At 33.8% G+C, this 17908-nt stretch overlaps 3 protein-coding genes across 4 annotated transcripts; 1 reads left to right on the forward strand and 2 right to left on the reverse strand.

Annotated features, from left to right (window-relative positions):
• The first annotated feature begins 17 nt into the window (after nucleotides 1-17).
• Nucleotides 18-2232, forward strand: LOC125847920 (AP-3 complex subunit sigma-like). Of its 2 annotated transcripts, none has more exons than XM_049527642.1 (7): nucleotides 18-168; nucleotides 276-318; nucleotides 400-464; nucleotides 1030-1126; nucleotides 1238-1311; nucleotides 1782-1873; nucleotides 1998-2232. In XM_049527642.1, exons 1-7 carry the CDS (start codon nucleotides 100-102, stop codon nucleotides 2062-2064), a joined length of 507 nt encoding a protein of 168 aa, XP_049383599.1. In that variant the 5' UTR covers nucleotides 18-99; the 3' UTR covers nucleotides 2065-2232. The 2 variants fall into 2 exon arrangements, with proteins under 2 accessions (XP_049383599.1, XP_049383600.1); XM_049527643.1 differs by having other exon boundaries at nucleotides 1241-1311.
• Nucleotides 2233-2683: 451 nt separating this feature from the next.
• On the reverse strand, nucleotides 2684-13532 carry LOC125848413 (uncharacterized). Its single transcript, XM_049528266.1, has 16 exons — nucleotides 13136-13532; nucleotides 12891-13052; nucleotides 11549-11728; nucleotides 11337-11394; nucleotides 10505-10555; nucleotides 9795-9877; nucleotides 9057-9144; nucleotides 8504-8545; nucleotides 8338-8412; nucleotides 8141-8209; nucleotides 6449-6564; nucleotides 5514-5626; nucleotides 4193-4272; nucleotides 3857-3977; nucleotides 3187-3253; nucleotides 2684-3101 (listed from the first exon to the last, which is right to left on the reverse strand). Exons 1-16 carry the CDS (start codon nucleotides 13396-13398, stop codon nucleotides 2972-2974), a joined length of 1698 nt encoding a protein of 565 aa, XP_049384223.1. The 5' UTR covers nucleotides 13399-13532; the 3' UTR covers nucleotides 2684-2971.
• Nucleotides 13533-16071: 2539 nt separating this feature from the next.
• On the reverse strand, nucleotides 16072-16466 carry LOC125846241 (uncharacterized). The gene is made up of 2 exons (XM_049525616.1): nucleotides 16290-16466; nucleotides 16072-16206 (listed from the first exon to the last, which is right to left on the reverse strand). The coding sequence occupies exons 1-2, from the start codon at nucleotides 16464-16466 to the stop codon at nucleotides 16072-16074; spliced, it is 312 nt and encodes a 103-aa protein (XP_049381573.1).
• Nucleotides 16467-17908: the final 1442 nt, after the last annotated feature.

Genomic DNA, 17908 nt, shown 5'->3' on the forward strand with positions numbered 1-17908 from the left:
AAATTGTGATTTTTAAGTTTATTCAATTTTACAATTATTGAACAGAGAGCGAGACAAAAGAGTAGCTTTGCCAGTTCTGTTGTGAGATTTACAGGAAGAATGATAAAGGCGGTAATGGTGATTAACACCTCCGGGAAGCCTCGCCTTTCGAAATTTTACGAATTCCAGGTTTGTCGCTCATAATTATCTTCTTTTTTTTTTTTCTATTTCTAAGATCTATCTTTGATTCAATCCTGTTTAATTTTTGCTAAATTTGTTGTTGGGATTGGAATTAGCCAGTGGAGAAGCAACAAGAGCTCATCCGCCATGTCTACGCAGGTAAACACGCAATTTGATTAAACTGAGATTTCGTTCAGTTGGATGAGTTTTTGTTTCTTCGTTTTGGATTTCATTTTTCAGTCTTAAGCAACAGGCCTGACAATGTGAGCAATTTTATTCGGAGCTTAGGGGCAATTTTTGGTCCGGTAATTACTTGATTGTCTGGCAATTTTTAATTAGTATTTCTTCCAACATTTACTATACGGATTATGAAAGTATCCTTCTGCACCTCTATCTAATGCTTGTGCTGGCTTTGCTATGTGAGAAAATTATGTATATAGATTGTACATAACTCTATGATCTTAGAACTTGAGGATTTTCATAATAAGGACGCTTTATTTAGATAGAATGCTTTGGTGCTGTGCAAATTTGTGGAAGAAATTTTGATTTTTCTACCCTCACCTTTGGTTTCTTTGTTTTATGTTAGTTATCCTCTTCCATCAAGTGAGTAACTACATACATGTAGGAAACTTACTCTTGTAAGATTTTTGCTAATTAATATTGATTAAAACCGGATAAATGATGGACCAAAATAGGACAAGTGCAGTCCCATGGAGACTATCACTTAGGCAACAGTTTACATGCTACACTGCTTTTAATGGCTGTGTACTCCTCTTTTGTGATGTACAACTTAAGAAGAGTAATTTATACTCTCAAATCTCAAGCATAAAGAGTAAATTATTCTAATAGCCATTACTATATCTTTTCCAGGATACAAGGCTCGTGTATAAGCACTATGCTACCTTATATTTTGTCTTTCTATTTGATAACTCTGAGAATGAGTTGGCCATGCTCGACTTAATTCAAGGTATTTGTTTCCACTATTTACATAGTTTTATTGTGGGAAAACACATTTTTAAGTTCATGTTTAAGTTGTCTCCTTAACTATGCTTAAGTGATGATGTTGTCCTCTTTATAGCAGTTTTTGTAGAAACACTGGACAAATGCTTCAGAAGTGTATGCGAGCTTGATGTAGTATTCAATTATAGCAAGGTAAGAGTGTTGCAGTAACCTATTTGTTGTATTTTATATACTTATCTTTGAAACATAAATATATGTAGAAACCAATTCAGATACATTGGTGGAATGTATCATTAATAAGTCTCAGAAATCAACTTCTGTTGCTAATTAGTTGCAGAACTTTCATGCTCCCTCAATGACGAACTCTGATCATTACAATACATAAGATGTTTAGATGGACTCCTATTTTCCAGACAATTCCACTTTTCCCAATATTCTCCACCATTGGGACTTTTAACTGTTATAACTTCTAATTAACAAATGGTCACTTCTGTAACATAGGTAATTAATGTTTCTAAAGCTCTAGTAGTAAAAGCTTGGGCACATTCACAATTTTACAGCAAACTTCATCCTATGCAATACATTACAAGTGCTATTTCTCTTGCCTTTTGGGGTATCAATCTGCATATTTGTTGTGTCTAATGGATGATTGTCTTCTGCAGATGCATATCATTCTAGATGAAATAATTTTAGGTGGTCAAGTGCTAGAAACAGATTCTGTTGAAGTTGTGAGAGCAGTTGAAGAGATTTCAAAGTTTGTCTCTCTCTCTCTCATTCACTTGCATTTGTCATGATTTTTTTAATTTTTTTTTTTCATTTCCAGCTTTATGTGCAAAACTTGTAAATTGTTTCAGAGAATAATTCCTATTTAATTGCAGATTGGAGTCAACCACAAGTGCTGGCACATTGATCAACAAATCTATTCCGTCTTGGTGGGCTAGATAACACATGGTTCCTCTGTACATTACCATATCTTAGTGTTGAAAATGTACTATAGAGAATATGACATATGTACTTTTTCAGTGTGGCATGTTAACTGACTTCTCGATTTGTAATCATAGCTGGATACACACCCTTCTCTGAGTTATCGGATTTTCTTTATAGGATCCTTCAGTGTTAGTTGCAAAAGCCAAGCTGAAAGTGTGTTCAAGTTTTATACTCTTATAAAATACCTGCCTTGTATGTTGAAACTTCATTAGCTAATGTGAGCAATTATTTTACTGAACTAAGGGAACGACTATTTTTGCTCCCGAAACCGCTTTTGCACACCTGGAAATGGCTGGAATTGTAGAACTAATGGTTTAAATTGACAGTGTTACCCTCATCTCTCTTTTTTTGGGATATTGGTGGTGTTTGGATCAGTTTATGCACATTTTGACTAATCCACTGGTACGTGCTACTAGATGAGAATAAATCATATAGTTTTTTTTTTTAATGATTTTGAATCCATATCTTTCATTTTGAAAAGTCGTAAAGTTACCAATGTTCTCAAAGGTGCGAAAATTAAACTTATCAAAAGAAAGCAAGCCGCAGAAAGTTTGCCTTTGAATTAATTTCTATTATTATTATTTTCCCGTTCCCAGCATAACATTATTCTTTACATTGAGGGGATCCACTCATTCTGAAGATTCTTCAATCGAAGAGATTTGCGCTAGTGACCAGTCAAACCGACTTCAATATTTAATAGACTATAAATAGACTCTTAAGCAATTTATTCGCAATAATAATAAAACGAGGTGAACTTCTATTTGGCTATAACACTAGCGTGTTTTAGACTAGATGTCCTTATTTTAACTGATTGAACTCGTCAAAAGAATCACAAGAAAGTTGTTCTTGCTCTCTCCCAGCAGCTTCATGATTTCTTGAAGTCTTCAATCACAACATGAGCAGCATTGCGTCCTGGGGCGCCCATTACTCCACCACCAGGATGTGTCCCGCTGCCACACAAGTATAGGCCTTCAATTGGAGTCCGATAATTTGACCTGCATTTCAACGTTAAGATAATAGCAAAAATCATCATTTTATGAACTTGAGTCCTTCAAGGACTAATGTCTTCAGAACCATTACCATCCTTTCACTGGCCGCATTAAAAACAGAGAATCTAATCCCATGGATCCGTGGAATATATTGCCTCCTGTCAAGATATAATACAACACATCAGCATTTGCTATATCAGTTTGCAGGGACTATAAAGCATGCTCCAGCTTATAGTCGTTCGTTCTCATAACTAAACGAATCCACAAATTTCTTAAACTGGACTCAGATAAACCATACATCAAGTTTCATATTATCTTCCAAGATTGTAGTGCTGGTACTTATAACCTACTGTGAAACACTGATGCTTCAACAAGAAACAAGTCAGGTAAGTTGATCACAAAACGTTAGTTTACAGGAAGATTAAGCTATGAACATGATTGAAATCCTGTGTGGTGAATATACTATTTGGTACAGTCGTTGAACTACAATAAAGCTCGACAATGTTGTGGCAACTTAACGACAACAATGCCTTTTGGAGATTTTCTATCCTGGGTGTGCAGTGTAATTCAGTAAACAGATTGGACTCACATCCGAACCCATTTAAGGTCTGTAGCACAGAAGTTCATTAATAAGGTACACACATTTCATGTTAAAGGAGAATTACTCAATGAAGTGCCACTGGAATGTGATACATATATTAGGTCATTCCAACTACACTTATCGCTGAAGATAAGTGATCAAGAGGATAGCAGTGGCGCACCTGTCAGACCAATTTCTCTTTCGAGGTCTGGAGGAGTTAACATATCATACCCAATAATTGATGAGCTAAATCCAGGAGCATATTCATCTATCATGCTAAAGCATCTCTGGGCAAATGATTCCTACAACAATAACTTTTTATTAATCACAAACATGAATATGTGATGCATAAAAATGCAACCAGGATGGATCAAGAACTTTGTGAATAAATCTGAAAGAACTCCTACTCCTGCTAGGAAAAAGGAAAAGAAATAGATGACTTGAAAAAAGTGGATGAAAGAATGTAATTCAGAGATAATTTTTTTTAAAAAAAGAATGTAACTCAGAGATACTTAACTCTATATACAGGATTTTCCCAGCTGCCATCAGAGGGTTTATAAGGTGTGTACTGGATGAATAAACCAATCACATGCTTTCCTAGGTAAAACAATAATGAATATCTGTAAGTTCTAGCATTGATCGAAAACCACAAGAAACAACATCTGTCTTATTCTGTTGAATGAGAATAACACAATACTATTGTTTATTGAATATTATTTTGTCATGTTTGTACATTTAGAATTCCCTCCCCCGTGCTGAGGAAATAGCCTAAAACCCCTATGTGATTTTAGAAATCCAGTATTCTAACCCCTCAAACAGTGTTAGCTCATTTCCCTCCAAAAGCTTGTGCACGTTGTTCTAAACATAAGACTATCTTTGTCAACTTAGCTAAAGTCATCATCACTGAAGTTTTTTTTTTTTTTACGTAAATTCAAATTTTGTATAAAGATTTCAGTCTTAATTTCACTTATTTCACGTTGAATTGGTTTAAGATTTATTATCTAGGATTAATCTGAGATGACGTAAATAATAATTTGACGCCAGATGAAAGAAAAAATATGGACAAGAAAAATGAAAATCAACTTGTTACTAAAACCATAAGGAGTACTTTAGGGAATTCCACAAAGGGAGGTACATAGCAAATGTAAAACCCACATGGGTATACTGCAATAAACCCTACTACCCCTGTTGAGAATATAGGAAAGAAGCAAAGCATATAAACATAGCAACTGAATTACAAGAACCTAAGGTGAACGTGCAAACCCCACAAACTTTGTTCAATATTGTAAAAGATAAAGTTAAAATATGTCCCAAGTATGAAATAAAATTGAAGATAGTTAATAATTGTATTAAATTCAAAAAAAGGCGAAGAATGTAGAATCATTAATCTAATCATAATGGGGAAAAATATAATAGTATATGTACATAATATTCCAAGTCACCCAATTACTATTTAAAACAACACCATATTACATAAATTTTAATCAAATACTTCAAAGAAGTTTTAGAAAAAATGTTCTAGGTGTATAAAGGGCAAAAAAACACAAAGCATAAAGTGAGCACAGCACATAGACAAATATCTCAAAGGTGTAAAGCGTGTAGGTGGCAAATGCTCCACCTATGGAGGAGTTAACTCTACTCTTTTTTACTTTAGCCTCGCGTGAACATTCAGGGGGTTAAGAGCTTGCCAAACCTATAGATGAGTCACAACTTTGCTTTTAAAATGTTGATATTCACTATTTCAGATTCAAAAACTTGATATCACCATAGAAAATCATAAAGCAGTTTACTGTCAAACAGATAATTGCATAAACACATTACGAAGCAAACTTGAGTACCAGATGAAGAGATTGTCTTGTCAAAGACAGTAGGAATTGTCATCTCAATTATGGGCCGTCGAGATGGTAAACCATTTTCAGCATCCTGTGCAGCACTGTGCATCTCTTCTATACTACAAGAACCAGAATTATATAGTTGTCTTTGGATTAGAATCATAATTGAAATAACAATTTTATAAGGTACAGGAAAGGCAAGAATGATGACACCTATAATAATTTGTTCAATGACAGCATCAGAAAGATGGATTGTGGGCAAACCTTCTTGTTATGTGTTTAAAAACTCAAAGCTCATCACCATCAGATTTAACTGATTTTTTTTACCCCTCCCTAGGAGTTCCACATTTTTCTCCCTTGGTAACTCAAACCCACAACCTCAGGGTTGGAGGTGGAGGGTGTTTACCACTCAAGCATCCCTCTCTAATCAATTTAACAGATTGGAATAAGATATCTCTTGCCTATTTGACATGGAAGTAAGCTTTTAACTTTTGCTCATCCAATGAGCAACAAACTAAACAGCTGATTTGACCCAAACAAGATGCACAATCAATCAACTAAGCCCAAGATGCACAATCAATCAACTAAGCCTCATTGTAACAGCTGATTTGACCCAAACAAGATGCACAATCAATCAACTAAGCCTCAATACAATGTCAATCTTCTAAATCCATTCCACTCAATTCTGACATTCTCTATTCACCAGTAAACAACTTGTCTTTAAGACAAAAAAGACCTACATACAGGATAAATGAATTATCTGTGTATCCTCGTAGTGTCATGTCATCCACATATTTTCAGAAAGATTGTGTTCATGGATTTATGACAGGCTAGGAGACTAACTCATATTCTTGTTTATTTGTACTTGGGTTACATAAATGAATCAACTCATGCAGATCAGAAGAAAAATGAATCTGAAATGGATAACTATAAGTGAATACCTCTCTGGCCCTATGTGAATGGTACCACCATGCTGTGGACCAGCATCTGGATGACTTAAATTGCAGCATTGGAACTGTGGCAATCTGTGAACGGCCAAATTGATTTTTGTAGTAGCCTATTTCAGTAAACAATGAACCTCTAAAATTCCAGGAACAAAAGATTAACAACCAAACTAGAAATGTTTAGCCTGAACTGCAGCACTGAAAATTATGGTAATATGTTGATGGTTAATTTAATTTTTGGTAGTACCGTTCCAGAATCAACAATCCCCTAAAATTTCAGATACCAAATATTAACAACCAAATGTATCCAATATAATGACCACAACAAGAGATGAGATTTCATCACATAATGTTTAGGGCCTAAATCATTAATCAGTATTGAACTTTTTAGAGCAAGAAGAATGTTACAAATGAAATCAACCTAAGCCTCTCACGATTGAGCCATTTATATGCAATAGGAGTAAAGAGACTCGGACATGAACCTTATGAGGAAATTGAGTTTTAAGTTAGTAACTTCTACAACATGTACATGACCATCAGGTATCTCTCTAAGAATGCTTCGCTTAAGGTCATATCAAACTGTAAAGATCATATATTCCTGTTATTAGGCCAAGTCTTATTTGGTCCCTCAAAATCATAAAAGGGAGGCTTTGAAAGCTAAGGTGCTGTCAGTTTTAGAGTGCAGGCCAAAGCTGAAAGTTTATGATGTGCAAGTACAAAATGCTGTATTGCTGTAGTAGGATTACTAAAAAGAATAATTAAGACTGGTCCTTGCAGCGTCAAAAAATATTAGAAACCAAAGGTTAATTTCCCAAAAAAAAAAAAAAAGATATGCAAAGGGAATCTAATGCCTGTGAATTAAATCTCTAAGCACTATTGAGGACTCATTACCAAGAACTTGCAAGAGAAAGAAATGAATAATGAAAGAAGAAACGTGAGATGCAACCCAAAATGCCAACTCTGAGATCCTTCAATCAGGGATCCTTAGATGAAGCAGTTATGTAGCCAATATCAATGAAAAGAAGAATTTTCTCAAAAAAATATCAATGGAAAGAAGAAAGAACAGGAAAGAAGAATGGTTTGACATCTCATGTTGTGGCATGGACAAGCACCATCATTTCAACACACGATATAGCGACATTCCTGGCAAAATCAAGCCCAACCCGACCCAACCCATTTAGTTTTGGGTTGGTTATTGACCCGCCCATTTGTTAGCTCAACCATCTCAACCCAACCCATTTCAACTCATTAAAAATTGGGTTGATATGTAGACCAAATTGATTTTTGAGAAATCTTGTCAAAATATTATTTAAAAACTTCAAAAAAAATAATTTTATTAGGTACTAACAACTTATAAAATAACAAATAAAGTTATTAAAACTTGGTAAAAATTGGACGGGTTGGGTTATGACCCGTTACTAACCCGTTTTGACCCAAACAAATTTGAGTAGGGTTGGGTCTTGACCCATTTGACCCGCCCAAATTTAACCCAACCCGCCCAATTACCACCCCTATCTACATGGTTAGAAGTTAGAACCTGTTATCTCTATGCTGAATTCAAATATGTACTTAAAAAAATTGTTTGATGAGTAAGGGTATTTAACAAGACAATTGGCATAGGATGAACCAGAACATAACAACTGAATCTTAGAACAATCAAGGATGATAATTCTTTATATGCAAGCTTACAGAGCGATAATCAGAGCACTTGATAGCTTTATGAAAATCATGAGGAAGTACATCATCTGGCACAAGATCCTGGATTGTGGGAGACACGTAGTCAGAGGACACTGTTTAAATAGGATTCTTTTTCTCTGATATTTTGTAATAATGTGCCACTGCTAGCCTAAATTTGTTCAAATAAAAGAAGAGGAACAAATTTTTACCATGAAAGTTTTGAATGGTGTGGCATTCGATAAAACAACGGAAGAATGCAATATGGTTCCGTCAGCCAGCAATACCTAAAAAATTCCATCCAATTTGCCACATCAAGATCAACTTTGACTTGTTAAAAAAGGTAAACTATTGGAAAGACAACCTAGTGAAACTAACCCCATGCACTCTGCCTGTGTCTTCAATCATCAATTTCGAGACCTACATCGACAAAAGAAATGTTTCCTTCAAAAGACAACTTCAAACACAATCAAGGAAAGAGAAAGTATTTTTTGAAAGTTGTGAAAATATAAGAGAAAATTATTAGCTTGATTTTCTTAGTTTTTATTTTAAACGTGATAGAGGAAGGAACAAGTCATAATGTTCTACATAATCTGCCATATGCCTTCAGTCATACTGACTTTTCACTAATATATTAACAAAAAGGCCTGGGGAACAAGGACAGTATTTCGGCCATAAGAAATATAGGTGGATTTTTCCCACATAACCCCCAAGGTGCAAATGAAAATAATAAAAAGATAAACGATAGAACCAACAAATACAATGAAATCAACTCCTCCACCCCCACCCACCCCCAAAAAGCAAATTCACCAAGAAAGCATCTAAAGCTCTAGATATATGTCAGATACTCAAAAGCAAATAACTCTGAGCCGAAATACTCATTCTCTTTACAGTGGAGAGGTAATGAACGCATAACGGGGTGTAAGCATACTTCAGCATTTGTCAATATGGTTGCACCAGCCTCCTTTGCAGCAGCAGCTATAGCCGATGACACGGAGCCCATTCCCCCTTCAACATACCTACATGTAAAAACAGCTGTCAAACATTTATTTTACTAAAGAGAGGACAACATGATAACCACCCAGTCAATTTAAGAAAGGTAACTTTGGATTTGAAACAAAAACAGCATGACCTAATATATTTTGATTGCCTAAGTTAATAAAGATTTTGAAGGTAGAAGCAAACGTGTCCCATCTCTAAATAGTCAAAACGTAAGGAGCAATAATTCAAATATGTGGGCTCACATAAAGCCTTGGCTTGGGGATTAAGGAAGATGGATACGAGGGATACCAAGCATAGTGGATTAAGTGGGCACCGCATAAAGGAAAAGAGAAAGAACAGTTTACTGCTTTTGCTTAAGCTATGATAAGCAGCTAAATTCATTAGATGTAACTATTTGCTAGTATGACAAAAATGGAACACTGAAAACTCTGAAAGTTAGTCAAGGGTCTTTTTTTTATAGGTTCAAAGTTAGTAAATGCTCCTATATTTAAAAAGATTGAAAACAAAGAAAATGAAATAGAACTCTTTGTCAATTCAATGTGTATTTCATTAAATAACTGGAACATTTAAAGCAACTACTCCAAAGCAGAATCCTTCAGATAAAATGAAACAGATGATTTTACAAAAATGCGGAAGTAGTTAAAAATTTGCAGTGTTGTATACATACGACCAAATACCACGATCACCATCAGATTCTCCCATCACATGATGTAGCAATACATATCCACTTCCAGGCGTATGAACACTTGCCTATGAATTTATAAATTAGTTGACAGATGAACAGGAAAAGAGGGAGGAGAGGAGTAAGTATGAAGCAAACTGAAACTGACGTGATAAAGAATATTAATCAAAATTTCATTGAATTGGCATTTGGCCATGACACAAACAAGGATACACTAAATTGATGAGAATGTGAAGAATGACAAAACCCGAGGAACACTAAAAGGACCTGTTTCTATTTCCTGCCTAACTAGAGACTCAAAAACTCTTAATCCTACATGTTCTCAGTAAAAATTTCAGAGTGGTCCAAGAGGTAGTCAAGCCTGCTACTTCATGCAGATGGAAAACTGCCAGTAAATGTATGGCGGATATATGCATATAACTGAAAAGAAATTTCTAAACCATGGGCCATGTGAAACTTCCGATATTTGCTGCAAAGACATGACTTTTACATGATCCCGTAACTAAGCACAGATTTCAGTTAAAACATCCAATCATTTTCACTAAATAGATGGTAATGCAGTACAGCAAAAAATTACTTTTCAGCAATGCCGAATCATATATATGTGGATCCTAGATATACATTCCAAACAATGTAGGCAGCGATTGACTGCTCCTCCATGCATGACTCAACACACATGGAAAAAAAAAGCTTACCGTGGACCCTATCACTGCATCAGTTGCAAGCGTTACTTTCAGAACATCTGCCTGTGATATTTCAGCAAGCACACAGAATTAGTAAGCTAGTGACACCAGAAGGGATGATGATTAAGATGTGAGAGAATTTTTCAAAATGTATTTTGAGGAATGCAACAAAATTGTTCAGTCTTTAGACGAACACACTTCATGACAAGAATTACACAGCATAAGAACATGTAGTAGCAGCTTCCATAAACAAACACGATTAATTACTACATACACCAGAAGAAAGTGATTTCTATCCATTGAAATTCTTGTTCATTTCAAAGATTCGGTTTGTTTCGAATTTTAATGAGACATTACCATTTACGCTTCTCTGCCCCATTCCCCCACAACACATTTCACCTGATTGAAGAAGACATTTATAATCGATTGAGGAAAGAATAACTGAATATTGGCGGTAAAGAAGATAAAATAACAAGACAACCTCCTCCACTCCAATAAAGACAGATGGAGCTACTTCTGATCTAGTTAAGACAAGTTGTGACAAAACAAAAGCCAAAAATGATAAAGGAAACAATTGGAATAAAAAATCTGGAAAGATACAAATCAACAGAAAACTTTCTACTACAATGATAATTAGCCTTCAAAATTAGAAGCTTATAGAACTCCTCATCTTAGGTTCCCAACACTATCTAACGACAAAAGCATGCTCAACACAAATTATTGATAGAAAGCATTGATTGGGTCACAATCTACAACCTTGGGACAACTTCATATATGAAACAGAATTATTTTAAGCAGACTGATCGACCAAGTAAAAGAAAATTAATAGTAAAAAATTTGCAACCTCAAACCAGCTATTCAAAACCTTCGAAGCTGGGGCGAGTAAAAGGTCCATCAAGTCCCTGAAAAGTTCAGTGGAAACAATTAAACAAGGATGGACTATGACAGTTGAAGTCAAGACTTCATACTATTTTAGAGGATGTTGCCCTAGTTTGTCCAACTGATAATAATAAGTTTGGTGAAATTATGCAAACAGGACCATCTAGAACATCTTACACTAGGTCCTTCTGTCCCAAGTGGAGTGCTCGACGGAGACAATTAGCCCAAAACGCTGAATTTTGCAATTTGTGCCTCATACGAGTATTGAGATGCGAAGAGCCTTGTAGAGTTTCTGGTGTAGACGAATCCAGAAGTGGGTCCAGAAACTCGCAAAACTTGTCAAGTTGACTCTCATACCTATAATTAGGTGGCACTTGGTAACTCAAAAATTTAGAATATGATAGTAATAGACAAAAATGATGAGCAGAAAGAACTAATATATGAATTCTCATACAGACTTTAGGGTGCTAAGTGAGCTCAATCCTCAAATTCCGCTAAATTATCATCAAGTTCCAAACCTGGAAATTTTGGCAGGGATCTTTTTCTGGCCTTTAAGTTAGCATGTGAAGCACCCTTGGGTTCTCCTTCTTGAGTATGTCAATCTTGAAAGTGTCAAGAACAATGGACACATGAGATTTCAGTATTAAAGAAAGGTGAGCCTGATTCCAGTGATCTGGATGCGAGCTACATGCCATATCTATTTCCCAATCATAGTCATAATCTGAGCTTCACCAAAGTATTCTCACTAATTTATAGGAGTTAATCCACATAAATGGCTCTACACCTATGTATCTCCTTCATCTTATAGTCTAGTTCACATCAACACTGTTGCATTTAAATCGCCTTAAAATAATTAAATGTTTTTTATTCTGCCACAAGCACACAGAAACTGTCAACCACTTGCTACTGCACTGCCTCAGACCTCTGGAATATGTTTTGTTGCTTTTTTGGGCTTTCCTGGGTCATGCCTTTCTCTGTTAGGGATGCTCTTGAAAGTTGGAGTTCATTGGAGTTCACGGGATGTTGAGAAAGCCATCAAGAGTATGTCGATGATGATCCCTAGTGTTATCTTTTGGTGTTTATGGACAGAGAGGAACAAAAGATGTTTTGATGGAATTTCAACTTCTAGAAATCTTTTGCGAGGCAGATGTCTAGTTAGCCTTTTTAGTTGGTCCAAACTAACCCCTGTTAATAATTTAGAACTCTTCTTGGATTTTGTTAGCTCTATAGCTTAGAAAGAGGCTACAAATCCTTTTTTTTTGTGTGCTTAACTGATCTATCCTTGTAAAGCTTGCATCTTCTTGATGCCTTGAAATGAATCTACTTACTTCATCAAAAAAAAAAAAAAATTAAATGTTTTTTGGACAAAATGAATTGCTCAAGGTTCAACTCTCGCATAGTAAACATGATTATTTAACAAGTTTCTCTTTGTCTTTTAAAAATAAAATTGCAGCAAACAAAGTTTCCAGAAAATGCATTGAAGTTGAAGTAACGACCAGTATAAAAATAAATACTGAACCTTGAATAAGCATCAGCATCAGATTTAGAAAACTTTGAAATCTCAGAATAGTTGAGCTCCTTGTCAGAACCCAGCAGAAGATAGCGTCCGTCAAGAAGAGGCGTGAATGATGAAGGACTCCTTTTCAGTAGCTTCAATCCATGTCTCTTCAGCTCCAATTCTCTATTAATCATAACGCATTCCCAATAATTGAAGAAAAATAAATCAATACTAACAATATAATGATTGCAATAATTAGGTCTCACTTTATAACGCAGGGTCTAAGGAGGCTTTGTAGGTAACTACAACGAGAAAACTTGAAACCAGGAATGAGTTCTTCAGTGACAGCAGCACCGCCTATGATGTGGCGCCTCTCGAGAACGGCAACGGAGAGACCGGAACGAGCGAGATATGCGGCAGCTGTAAGGCCGTTGTGACCACCGCCGATGATCAGAGCATCCCATTTCTTCTCTTTTGCACTGAAGCTGCTACTGCTGCTACTGCTAAATTTTCGGAATTGTCTCCACATTTTTAAACTTTTTTTTTTTGCCTAATCTCTGATTTTAACAATAGCAACTCTTTGAACAGGGAATAGGGAATCTATCCGAGCTTCAACACTGGTCACTCTGCTGCTTAGTTTATTGGAGCTTGCTTGGCCTTTTCCCTCCTTTATCTTGTATATAAAAAAAATATAACATATATATATAAAAAAAAATAGGCGTACATTATTAATAGTACTCTTATTTGTCGTGTTCATTGGCCACTTATTCAGATACTTATCGAAAATAACCTCCTGTAGAACTTTTCTTCATATTTAAACATTTGAATTTGAAACCTTTTAGATTCATTCTATCAAAGAAAAATCAACTAATTGAGGGAAAGGAGCACCAACGAGAAGGAAAACCAGTTTTGTGAATATTAAAAAAGTGTTAACAAGAGAAAATGTATACTGTCTTCATCAGAGGAGTAGGTCTAAAATGGTCTTTTAACTATATCTTTGTTAGATGTAATTTGGTCTCTTAATTATACATTTGTCCGTTTTAGCCATTAACGATATATTTATCGATTTTAGTTCTTTAAGTATTTAAAAACTTATCAGTTTTGATTTCTATCCATTTTTTATACAAATAACTTAGATTTATATTAACAGAATCTATGTCTCGAGAAATTAAATCATTTAGCTATTTTCCAATTGTTTCTACTTTTACTTCAAATTACCTTTATGCAAAGAACTTTAACCTCAACGATTCAAAATAAAATTTGCGAGGAAAGAAAATATTATGTCATAATTTTATTAATGAACAATAAAATGAAGCATATTAGCTACTAATGATTTGAATATGTTAAACTTTATTATAAAAAGAAAAAAAATTATTACCAATTGAATTCAAAATTTGCACTCCAATGACTTTAATGAAGGGAATATGTTTAATTTTCAGAACTTGAAATTTATAAAATTGTAGATTTTGCAACTTTTTTTTCTTTTTTTTTTTAAAAAATAGATTGATTTTATTATTCTATTCATTTATTTTACGTAGAGAAATTTGAGTAAAAAGTTTAAATCTATTATTTTTCTTTTGTATGAAAAATAAATTTAACAAATTTTGGGTTGATTACGAACCGTTAACCGTCAAAAAAGGGAACACAACATATTCAAGTCATTAGCAATAATTATATGCTTCATTTTATTCTCCGTTGAATAAAATTAGGACTTACATTTTCTTTTCTCGTTGATTTTATTTTGAATCATTGAAGTTATTGTTCTTTTCATAAGAGTAATTTAAAGAAAAAGTAGAGGGGATAAAGAAATAACTTAAAATGGGTTAAAGATTTAATTTCACGAAGAGTTTCGTTAATATAAATCTAAGCTATTTGTATTTTTTTAAAAAGACAAAGACCAAACCTGATAAGTTTTTTGAATACTTAAAGGACTAAAGCCGGTAAGTGTATATTAAGGGACCAAAGCTGATAAGTTTTTTTGAATACTTAGAGGACTAAAATCGATAAGTGTATAGTTAAGGGATCAAAACTGATAAAATTTTAAATAGTTAAAGGACAAAATCCAACAAAAGTATAGTTAAGGAACTAATTTTGACCTACTCCTATAGTTAAAAGGACTATTTATGGCATTTTCTCATTTACACAATTTAGGCATTTATGAATTAGGGATAAATTTTTATGATAAATATTAAATTTAAATTTTGATAAATACTACTTATTTTTTTTCTGTTATGTATAGTGTGATAATGAAAATATTTTTGTCCATCAACAATTTAGACTTGAGATTAAATTTAGACCCTTTTAAGTATGTGGAGACAATCAACGGTTTAGACTTGAGATTAAATTTAGACCCTTTAAGCATGTGGAGACCATCAACGAGTAAGCATGTGAAGACCATCAATGAGTCATTTATGTGTAAAAAAAAAAGTAATTCTACTTTTCTTACTATAATGGTGCAATGATGAGACATTTGAATCAGAGGTAGACCCACATGTAGAGAAAAAAATCATGTATAAGAAACTAGTAGAAATAATGAATATAATAAAGCGTGCATCCTTAGAGGGCATAGAATTGCACTTAGTCTGCTAATAAAAGTGAGGGAATTCAGCCTTGTGACTTGAGGTCAATCCCTGAAAATGACCATCCTATTAATGACTAATCGAATATGACATCATTCGTTGAAGGGTTCGCTGCAATTAACTTCAATGCAATCATCAAACATCAAATAGAAAAATAAATAATCTATTTTCCTTTTAACTCAGGGAAAAAGTTTGATTATATAAAGATGTAAATATGACTAGTGGTGCATAAGTTTGCTGACTACTCATAACTATTAGTATTTCATTGTTTTTTTTCCTTCTATTTATGAAGTTGAATTACTGAAACTATTTTTGGGTAATGAAATAAGTAGTTGTTTGGTTGTTTTTTTTGTGTTTGACAAAACCACATATATCCAAATTGCTTGATAGTATTTAATTTGTGATTTTACATACGTATACCATACTTATAAATTATAGTTTGTAAATACACATAACGTTATAATAAAACAAAGTGCAAATTCTTGGTAAAGATTAAAAAATAATTAGGTTCCAAAACAGGTACGGAATACCGAACCTCTTTAATTATACTAAAATTGTAAACTTTTGATCAGGTAACTCAAGGAATGCCATTGAAGGAAAAAAAACAAAAGGGAACTGAAATACTAATAAAATTGATCAAAAGTTGCATATGCGTGTGTCATGTCGGATGATTCTCCTCTGCGGGCAGCCATTGGATGGTCGCAGAACTTTTCCCACCTTTTAAGCCTACGAACTTGCTTTCGAAAATTTTCAACCTTCTGTTACAAACCAACAACACCAATTTCAAACAAAAAACAAAATACTAGCTACTATTTTTGAAGCCAAGATATAATAAATGTACCTTGTCAATAGTATTTTTGAAGCAAACCTTGTGATCAGCCATAGGGGTATTCACAAAATCCTTCAAATTGCTCATAAAGCGACCATCAATGGACCTTTTCCATCCACAAGTAGTTACAAGTGGAGTTACAGCAGCATTAACAGATTCGTTTTGGCCTTTTCCTACTTCCAATTCCATTGCTTCGATTTCTTAAATACCAATTGCAAAATATAATAATAATGTAACTAAAAAAAGCTAATAAGAATAACTAAAATTTGATCGTTAATGACTTATATTTATAGATAACTAAAATATTGTACAGGAAATTAAATCGACTTGTTTAGCAAGAAAAGATGGCCAAATTAGCTTGAGAAGGAAGTCAGGCTATTTTAATTCGACATTGTCGAAAAGAGAAAAAAAAAAATACCGTTTTCTCCAAGTAATGTGATTTTTTATTTTTTTTTATAAGTTTAAGTTCCAATATTAGAAGTACAAAATCGGTCCTTCAGTTTAATTTTTTTTTAAAAAATTGACGCGTCTTTTAGATAAAGGGCTTGAATGCATCAATTTGATAAAATTGAGGACGGCAACTGCTAGTCTGGAAATCACACGGGTCAAAATCAAAGTTATGCTAAAAAAAAAAAAAATTAATATACAATGATCTTACATGAGTTTGTTTAATTAAAGGTTAATAATGTTATTTTTTTTTCATAAGTAAAAAACTCAATTCGCTATTAGAAAGGGTATCATAGGGGGAAAGGAAGCTAAGCCTAACTTTTCATGTTTTCTTTAGGAAATTATTAAGGCAAAACATATTACAAATCTAACTTACCATAATTGTAGTTTTACATCCTAAGTAATTCGGAAATTGGAAATCAAAATCGAAAAGTATTAAGAAAGATTGATGACTATATAAAGCAGAAAAAAAATCCTAATCCAACACAAAAACAATTAAAAAAAAATCAACCCTAGCCTTTTTCTCTATAAATACTAATTAATGGTGAAGCTCAACAACCTTTCATAATCAATATTATTAAAGCTTTTATAAATTTAATTAATTTCATCAAATAATGGAGCCATCCACTTATAGTGAAATTCGAGTGTCTCCTGAAATTGTTTATTCTATAGGAGATTGTCCAGTTGACGATTTTAACGTGGAGATTAATTTAATCGTCAAATATGCTTACAATTATGGTGAGAGCACTTTGGAAGAGTTCAATTGTGATGATACATGTTCTTGTAAGTACAAGTCATTATCGTGGGATAAAATTGATGAAGTGCTTTTAGGAACTAATTTTCCTTATCAATTAGAAAGGGTTAAGTGGATTAATCGTACTGAGAAAATATTAGCTAACAAGGTTGATTTAATCAAACAAATTTTGGAATACACTCATCACAACATTATTACACGTTCTCCACACGAATATTTGGATGAAATTATCGTAAACCTGATATTTGTCAAGCAAGTATCCGTAAATCTGCAAGAATTTGAACTTATGAAAGCAAGAATTGTTGCAGCAGATAGAGAATATTTTGCGGAGTTACTTTGGAAATCAGTTCATGACAAGATCATGAGAGTGAAACAACGAGGATCATCGTCTTTATACGAAGAATTTAAATGGATAGAATATTTCATAGAA

Source organism: Solanum stenotomum, chromosome 12 (assembly GCF_019186545.1).
Source record: "Solanum stenotomum isolate F172 chromosome 12, ASM1918654v1, whole genome shotgun sequence".
NCBI classification, from domain to species: Eukaryota; Viridiplantae; Streptophyta; class Magnoliopsida; order Solanales; family Solanaceae; genus Solanum; species Solanum stenotomum.